Source organism: Vespa mandarinia, chromosome 6 (assembly GCF_050613455.1).
Source record: "Vespa mandarinia isolate Hongniang chromosome 6, ASM5061345v1, whole genome shotgun sequence".
Lineage (NCBI taxonomy): Eukaryota > Metazoa > Arthropoda > Insecta > Hymenoptera > Vespidae > Vespa > Vespa mandarinia.
Window position 1 is genome coordinate 3,138,077 of NC_140815.1, and position 9,142 is coordinate 3,147,218.

Below are 9,142 nucleotides of genomic sequence, written 5' to 3' on the forward strand. Positions count from 1 at the left end.
TAACGAATCCTTTGAGCCTTATCGAATATTTCTCCAAACTTTTTTTTTCTTGCAAAAGACGTGACGATAAAGTTACCATGTCGATATCCATCGGTTTTCTATAGTTTCACATTCCATTTCTTCTTTTTCTTCTCATTTCTCTTCTCACTCCTTAAGAGAAACAATTGCTCGAAAAGGAATTCTTCGCAAGGATCGAGATAAGTTTGAGATGAATGGGATCTCGATGGGAGGTCGTTAATTTTCGATGAATAAATCCGTTCTATAAGGACTAGTCTTTGAAAGACGCGCAAGCAACTTCTTGGATCGAGGAAGTTTAGAAGGAAGGAAGGAGAATTTATATTTTACCTTTGAAAAATCTGAAAGAAAAAGTTTATTTGTATCAACGATGATGTTTAAAAGATAAATCACAACGAATGTAATCTGTCTGTATTTCTTTCTTTCTTTCTTTCTTTCCTTACTTCTTTCTTTCTTTCTTTCTTTCTTTCTTTCTTTCTTTCTTTCTTTCTTCTTTTCTTTCTTTCTTTCTTTCTTTCTTTCTTCTTTTCTTCTTTTATCTTTTCTCCTTTTCTTCCTTATTCTAAGCTTCGTTCGATGAATGGACGTACCAAGAGTATTGTCATCGAGAAACTGCGAACAGTAGAAACGGAGATGAGAATTCAGGCCGTTTGCGGTCTACTAAAGATTTACAGAAAGCGCTTAGAGACATTAGAGTGATGTATTATACATTATATATGTAGATATATCTTTATCTATCTATATTGTATATATATTTAGATATATATATATATATATATATGTATATATATACATATATATCTGAATATATATATCAAAGACCTTGCAAGCTAGCTTTCCTATCTTTCTTTTTTCATTCTGCTACCTTTTTATACATCTATATACCTGCATATATATATAAGTACGATTAACGTCGATCCATTTTGTTTCTCTTAAACCAGATGCAACTCTACAGAAATGATCTTTTTTTTTGTCAGTTCGACCTAAGCGTCTTGCTTTAATAAAAATTCCAAGGTAAATGGCAGGTAGATCGATAAAACGTCCATCATTCAGCATATCGCATAGAAGACATTTTTACGTCGGACTATCTTCGTTAACTACATCGTAAAGCTATTTCAACCACTATCTCTCTCTCTTTCTCTTTCTCTCTCTCTCTCTCTCTCTCTCTCTCTCTCTCTCTCTCTCTCTCTCTTTATCTTACTCTCTTACATTTCATAGTTCCTCAAAAAAAAAAAAAAAAGAAAAAAAAAAAAAGAAAAAAAAGCAAAACGAAAGTACATTCCATTCATTCGGTATAAATCGGTAACATTAATGCGTTTGGTTTATTGCTCTCTGAGCTGTGGTCGAGATAACACGAGTAAACTCGTTTCTACAATGTTAACTCTGCATGGTCCTATCCCAAACTGGACGAATCTGCCTGCTTCTACGTAACAACGCGTTTTAATCAGGATAGTGTGTTTTCCCTAAATTAACCTTAATATGGCATTTTAATGACAATACCATTTTACCATTTGACGATACATACATATACATATAGATATATGGATGATGTCTCATTTTAAATGATACGATCAAATATCTCCGATTCTATTGGTTTTGTAAGCAAATATTTCAAATAGAATTTCAAATAAAAATTTTCTGAGGGAATAGTAATATTTATTTCAACTATTTCATAGACGGCATTTCATAAATGACATTTGTTGTCAAGATATGAAAGTTATAACAATTTTTTCTAATGGAAATCGATATTTTAAACTTAATAAAAGTTACAGAGAATATCGATATATATTCTACGAATATCTATAGTATACTTTTCAATAATCGTCATTATTTCATCGAATTATATAGGCGATAATTAAAAAATAATAATATCGGATTCGAATTGAAAATGAAAAGTTCAAAAGAAACAAATACAGAAATAAATAAATAAATAAATATATTATTAACAAATTAATTAATAAAAAAGAAGATAGAATGGGTCAACAAATATCCAACTAATACATTTACACGTATCATTTAACACAATATATTATACGTGATGATGAATTATCCTTTATGAATCTATTTTCACGACATAAACGATCCCATAGTTTCTGCGATAAACGATATCGGAGTTCGTTATACGCATTTACTCGCATTGGAAAGGTTACGATCATTATATTGAAATATGCAACATCGTTAGTAAAGGAATTGTTTGTTCAAATATGACAAAAATATTATACGTCTATTAAAGGAGGAATATATATTCGTATTTTTGATGTTGATTCATTTAATAATAAGAAATTATTAGAATCAAAAATAAAAAAAAAAAGGATATATAAGTATACAAGTCAACGGTATATACAGGGTAGACCAAATGTTCCCAGATTTGTCTTATTTAGAATTTAAAAAAAAAAACTTGGTTTAAAAAGTCTCGAAAAAAAGACTAATTGATTTGAAAAAAATTACCAAGAAACTTTTATTCTACCTTATACAAGTCGAAAACCTATGGACAATGAAATACCGCATTTGAGTTATATTATACAAAAAAACTGCAGTGATAGAAGAAGTGGTAGGGAAATCAGATGGTCCATAAAAGAGAAAAGCGCAGGCGGCTCGTATTCATTTTTCTGTCAGACGTCAGCATAGAAATAGATATCTTGTAATTTTTATTTTTTCTTAATTTTGGAATTATGGAATAAAAAAAGAAAAGAAAAAAGAGAAAAAATCTATATCGTAGAAATTAACTTCTTAATTATATATATCAAATCTTAAGAACGATTAAATCCATAAAATGTCCTCCGCGTCGAAAATATGAAATAATATTAAAATCGAAACATTTTATATCGACGATTGGATATAAAAATATCATATGTCGATCGTAAGTAAACATTGAAACATCGAATAGTATCGTTCGTTTTTTTAAATGTAAACGTTCGTTTAGAAATTCAATAATTCATTTGCAATGAGTTTAAATCGTCGACGTCAATGAATCAAGGCTTAGGATTGTTACTTATCATATTCGATCTTTCTTTAAGAACTTCGATATACCGTTCTTATGTGATCGAACTATTAAAATATTGTATTATAAATTTCAAGTTTAAAAGAAGGAGCAGAATGATAACGTTAAAGTATCGAGGAAGTATTGCTTTCGTAAAAAGTTTCGGTAGATAGTGTAATCCGAGAAGCGATCTAAAGTAATCGATAGTGCGATAAAAAGGTACGGTTCAAATTTTTATCGAGATAAAAAAAGAGTAACAGAGAGAGAGAGAGAGAGAGAGAGAGAGAGAGAGAGAGAGAGAGAGAGAGAGAAATTGAGAGGAACATCTTTTAATGGTAAAATAAATAGATCCCCTTACATGGCATCGACAATAACAACAATAACGGAAACTAAATTAAAAAAAGATGAAAGAAGATATCGAATAAGAGAAATGGATGAAAGTTCGTGCATATAGACTAATATGAAGAGCATAAAAGAAATAAATAGAGAGGAGAGAGAGAGAGAGAGAGAGAGAGAGAGAGAAAGAGAATAGCAAGAAGGTATAACACACATAGCATCATCCATAAAACTGCGGAACGCGGACGCTTTGAGTCCAGCGGCCCTTCATGAATCGTGCTCGAGGTGACAGAGCCCTTCCCGTTGTCAAACCCGCATAGGATGAGATGAGGATTATGCTCGCACTCGACTCAGGGTGTACACGATTACCTTTGAGTGCCTGCACCGTAGTTTCGTCGCATGGCAACGCGTATTCGACCGCGGTTAAGACCTAGATTTTAACACGCAGTCGTTGTAATCCAAAATTACACGCTTACTTCGGTAAACTTTGCGCCCTCCGTTTTACACCCATTAGTCTTACGTATGGACTTAAAATGAAGATATACACTGTCGATACAAAATTATTTTTTTTTCTTTTTTCTTTTTTTAATGATTGACTTTCTCCCTCTCTCTTTCTCTCCCCCATCTCTCTCTCTCTCTTTCTCTCTCTCTCTCTCTCTCTCTCTTCCTCTCTCTCCGGTGTAGTTTTCTTTTTTCTTTATTGCAGCATCAGATTTTTCAAATTTGTCAATATTTATATCGATAATATTTACTTTATATGACATCGTAGTATTAAATTTTAATTTGTAAATCTATCAAAATTCGAAGATTATTTTAAAATAAATAAAGACAAATATTCGAGAAAATTTATTGCAAAGACGTATCATTTTTAGAAAAGTTACGATTAAATGTAAAATATATAAATATTTCACATTTGCATATAGTAACTAAAATGAAAGCGCGGTAGTCATTAAATATAGCAGTCGTAGTCTAGTTATTAATATGAAGACAATAGGGAAAAGACGATAAATGAAAAGCCATGTAAGAGCTTTCCTAAGCTGTTTCAGCGTTCATTGTCAATCTCGTATCTCGACGTTAAGCAGTTCCTTTATGGGAGCATGTATATATTCTTTACAAAAGCTCACGGAGTTATGCTCTCGTGAAAAGATTCTTTTGCGGTAATTAATAAGTTTCTATGAAAAGAGTGATTTTCTTTTTCAACTGAGCTATAGAATTTTGCTTTAGAAATTTACTTGGAAGTTTACCAATTCGTTGAATGACGAAGCGTCCGTTTTATAGTTTTAACCTGAACGAGAATCTCTGGCAGTGACATATTCGTTATTAATTTAATCATTTCTCTTTTGGAAAAGTACTCTCTCTCTCTCTCACTCTCTTCATCCCCCGCAGGGCATTGTCTATTTCAATCGATTTAAACGTAAAGAGCATATTGTTGGTTACGTTAGCGACAAAAAATGATCTATTTTTTGACGATGGAACTATATTGGATTTTTTATTTGATAGGATATGACGGTTATCCGGACATTCCATCAACTTGTTACATCTTGCTTCGGCCAGTCCAATTTGATGAATGCGAAAAATCAACATTCGATATATGTATGTATGTTTGAACGATGCTGTTATATATATTAAATTCGATATCGACTTTTCGTATTTTATGAACGTAGCAAGCCATGAAATATTATTTCCTCTCATGGATTTATTAACATATAACCTCTTGTAAATAGACAAACATTATCAAGTTATACGTTTCAATACAAGCTATATAAACTAACATGAGTTCGTCAAAGGCCTAAGATAGCATAACCAGTTTCTAGTTAATTATGATAACGGACCAGGTACGATGCCGTCCCTTATTCGTCAAGTCTCATGTCAGATCTGAAACAATCAAGGTCCGAGGAAGCCGTTTTATTAGAACGTGGCTATAAATTAACGAAAAAGATCGGCGAAGGTTCTTATGCTAAGGTCATATTAAAAATCGTATCTGCAAGTTGTTGTTGTTGTTATTGTTTAAAGGGAGAAAAGCAAAATCATCAAAAATCCTCTTTTTTACATGTGAATTGAGAAAAAAGAAATGTTAATGAGGATCCAACAATAATATAAAGTTATATTTAGATATAATTAAAAAAAAGAAAAATAAATAAAAAAATAAAAATAAAAAAAAAAGATAAAATAAAAGTTTGAATACAAGTTTGTTTTTCTCACGAGAGAGAACGCCGTATAATCTTGATGTAAATTAACTTTAGAATGAAAAAGGTTCATCGAACACAATCGTCGATTTTTCAACGTGAAAATCGATGAAGTTGGTTCGCTGCATATGACGTCAAAGAACAATCACGCGAACGCGATGATTAAACGTTTCGGTAAACGAATTTATTGCGATCGTATGATGGAATAGAGTTTATTTTGAGAAAAACATGAAAGCTCGTTTGTCGCAACGCGAGTGAACTTTTAAATTTATTCCGGTTACTCGTTATTTTTTCTTTTTTCTTTTTAATGGGCTAGAATTTATTTTATTTTATTTTATTTTATTTTATTCTATTTTATTTTTATTTTACTTTTAAAGCTTATTTTGTAATCAAGAAACGAACAATTTATCATATATTTGACATTCTTCGCAAATCTTATTCAGGTTTACCAAGCCGAATACAAATCGCAGTATCATTCGGTAAAGGATTGCACGTTGGCCTGCAAGATTATCGACACGGTAAAGGCACCGAAGGATTTTGTTCGTAAATTTTTACCACGAGAACTTGACATTTTAGTTAAACTCAACCATCCACACGTGGTACACATACACAGCATCTTTCAAAGACGTATGAAATATTTCATATTCATGCGTTACGCCGAGAACGGTGACCTTCTCGATTTTATCCTGAAGAACGGAGCAGTATCAGAGAACCAAGCTCGCATATGGCTTCGACAACTGGCTCTTGGTACACATAGATATCCGTACATACATACATAGAGATGAATGCATACAGATAATATCCTATAACTTTTTAATCCAAGGATAGCCCACAAATTCTCTGAGAATTCTCTTTGAAATCACGCGCTTGATCCTTTAAAAAGATTATATCTGTCTGTAAATATATAAATCATATAAAAAAAAAAAATAAATAAATAAATAAATACGAATTTTCAAAGAAGAATTTTTGAGCAAATAAAAACGATAGATAAACGTTTATAATCAATATCCATTGAGAGTACCAAACAGAACGCGCAAATAACGATGTACTCAACAATTCAATTATTGAGAAACACTAACGAGCGATTACGTCCTGTTCTATATAATTTTTATCAATCGATATTCTCTCTCTCTCTCTCTCTATCTTTCTCTCTCTTTTTTTCTCTCTCTCTCTCTATCTATCTATCTCTCTTTTTCTGCCCTCTTTTTCTGTTTAATATATATAACAGAAATTTTTCGTTTAAAACTAAACGATGTATCTATCGTATGTGTATCTAAACGTTGTAATAATATTCATAAACTCCATTTCACTGTTCTCTTTTTTTCCTAGGTATTCAATATCTCCATGAAATGGAAATTGCACATCGTGATCTAAAATGTGAAAACGTTCTTCTAACAATAAATTACAATGTAAAGCTAGCCGATTTTGGATTCTCACGATACATGATTGATAATCGCGGTAAACGTGTACTCAGTGACACATACTGTGGTTCCTTATCATATGCCGCACCAGAAGTTCTACGTGGTGCTCCTTACAATCCAAAATTTTCTGACATTTGGTCGCTCGGTGTGATTCTCTATATCATTTTGAACAAGGCCATGCCTTTCGACGAAACCAATATAAAGATACTCTATGAACAACAGATATCGCGTAAATGGAAATTTCGACGAAAAATTGACGAAACCATAAGCGAAAATGCAAAGACAATTATAACGAATCTTTTGGAACCGGATGTAAAAAAGCGTTGGCAAATTGATCAGATATTGTATAGCGATTGGATAGCAATGGATCCAAGATTATTGATTCTGACACCGATTGAGCAAAGTGCTCTCAATTATGCGATTGAGGAACGTAAGAGAAATGAAGAGAAATTTTCGAAAAAGGTGAATTTTAAAAAGTTGAAAATTTGTTTGTATAGAATATAATTGATATTTTATTATCATATAGAAATCATCAAAGATCGAAAAGAAAAATGAAAAGCCGGAAAATGTAAGCGAAACTGTCGGGCAAGTCACTATTTTGAAAGATGCTACAAAGGTATCAATGTCATTGTTAAAAATGGCACAACGTACGTTTCATAAAGTATTTATCGGAATTTTTTCTCATTTCCTTTCTAGGCTACAGTATCCACTATTTTACCTACCAGTCTTCTTAAAGAACTCGAAGCATAATCAAATATCGTGGTATATACGTTGGAACGTTTCCTTGATTACATAATACATATCTCAAACCTCCGCATTTTCTACTTTTGTAACCCAACGCATTTGAATAAAATTAATACGACTTAATTGCAATATCCACGTTTTACGTTATAACACAGTTAAAGTATCCGCTTACTTGAAGTAAGCTGTCGGAACAACAGAAAACTAAATATGCAATTAAATTAGAAATACGATAACGGAGAAATGTGTATTACGTATCCAATGTGAAATTGTTTTGAACAACAAGTTTCTAATAATTGGAAAACGATTAAAGTTAGAGTGTAAATGCTTTTCATTGTAAATTTTGCCTTCCTTCCGAAATTGAAACAATCGATTCGTAACTTCATTCGTCATGATTTTTTATTGGCACAATGCATTTAAGAGAAATTATAGAATAGACATATATATAGATAAAGATGAATTATATTAAATTGGAAGAATTATAGTACATATATATATATATACTGATAAAAATAACTGACAGGATAATTCAATGATTCTATTCCACTTTCATAGCTGGCCGAGATCTAGTAAAAGAACATTAACTCAAAGGGAAACGCGTTTACGTTATGTAGAGGTAATTATGGGTCGTGCGGGCTTTCGAGTTCCACATTTTGTTTGAAAGTTCGTTATTTCGTTGCCCATGAACCTTCTCATGTAACGAAGTAGTATCTTTTCGTGTAAGGGTAAAAGGTGTTTCCACATAAAGTTGTATCGTAGCGTGCAACGTATACATCAGAGTAGAAGACTGCTGTAGTAGTGGCGAGTTAACTTGGCATCGCGTAGTCGTCCTCCGTAATGAGAGCCTTCGTAACGTCCTAACGTTATCCGGAAATTAACGTCGCTCGAATCTCAGTCTTGCCAGGAAACGTGGAACACTTTCGACGTTCGAAACACCGAAGATATGAACACCCTTGATAATCTTACCTTTCTTAAAAGAAAGAAAAAAAAAAAAGAAAGTAAGAATAAAAAAAGAATATATGAAATTAAAGCAAATAATTATAAATATTCAAAAGACGATAAATAACATTTCAAATAAATAAATAAATATCACGTCGACGAATTGATAAAATCAAATATAAATCGTGATTGTACTTTTATTTCGTTGTAGAACCCTTTGTCCACGAGTTGTTGAATAAACGTTAAAAAATTCTTTTGTCTATTTTTTCTTTTTTTTTCTCTCTTTTTTTTCCTTTTTTTCTTCTTTTTTTTTGGAAAATATATCGAAACGTAAAGTACAACTTAGAAACCGTTCAATAAAAGAAGAGGAAGACTTTATAATATAAAGAATTCCCAGGAGATGACCGATAACTATTCGACTTCATCTACAAATTCAACTGAAACGTTGATAAAGCAAAAAAAAATATCATATTACTCTTCTTCATTCTTTTTTCCTCTCATTTTTGTTTCCATAGATTTTTCTC

General features: G+C 31.7%; 1 protein-coding gene across 1 annotated transcript; it reads left to right on the top strand.

The window, feature by feature from the left end:
- Window positions 1–4,695: 4,695 nt before the first annotated feature.
- Window positions 4,696–8,880, top strand: LOC118440962 (testis-specific serine/threonine-protein kinase 3). The gene is made up of 5 exons (XM_035864734.2): window positions 4,696–4,924; window positions 5,961–6,264; window positions 6,847–7,400; window positions 7,465–7,554; window positions 7,635–8,880. Exons 1-5 carry the CDS (start codon window positions 4,835–4,837, stop codon window positions 7,686–7,688), a joined length of 1,092 nt encoding a protein of 363 aa, XP_035720627.1. The 5' UTR covers window positions 4,696–4,834; the 3' UTR covers window positions 7,689–8,880.
- The last annotated feature ends 262 nt before the right edge of the window (window positions 8,881–9,142 follow it).

Excerpts from the sequence above, each read along its gene's own strand:
- LOC118440962 (XM_035864734.2), top strand. The coding sequence starts at position 4,835 with ATGACGGTTATCCGGACATTCCATCAACTTGTTACATCTTGCTTCGGC. Across the intron at positions 4,925-5,960 it reads AAAATCAACATTCGATATAT|GTTTACCAAGCCGAATACAA; the intron begins GTATGTATGTTT and ends AATCTTATTCAG. Across the intron at positions 7,555-7,634 it reads TTTTGAAAGATGCTACAAAG|GCTACAGTATCCACTATTTT; the intron begins GTATCAATGTCA and ends TTTCCTTTCTAG.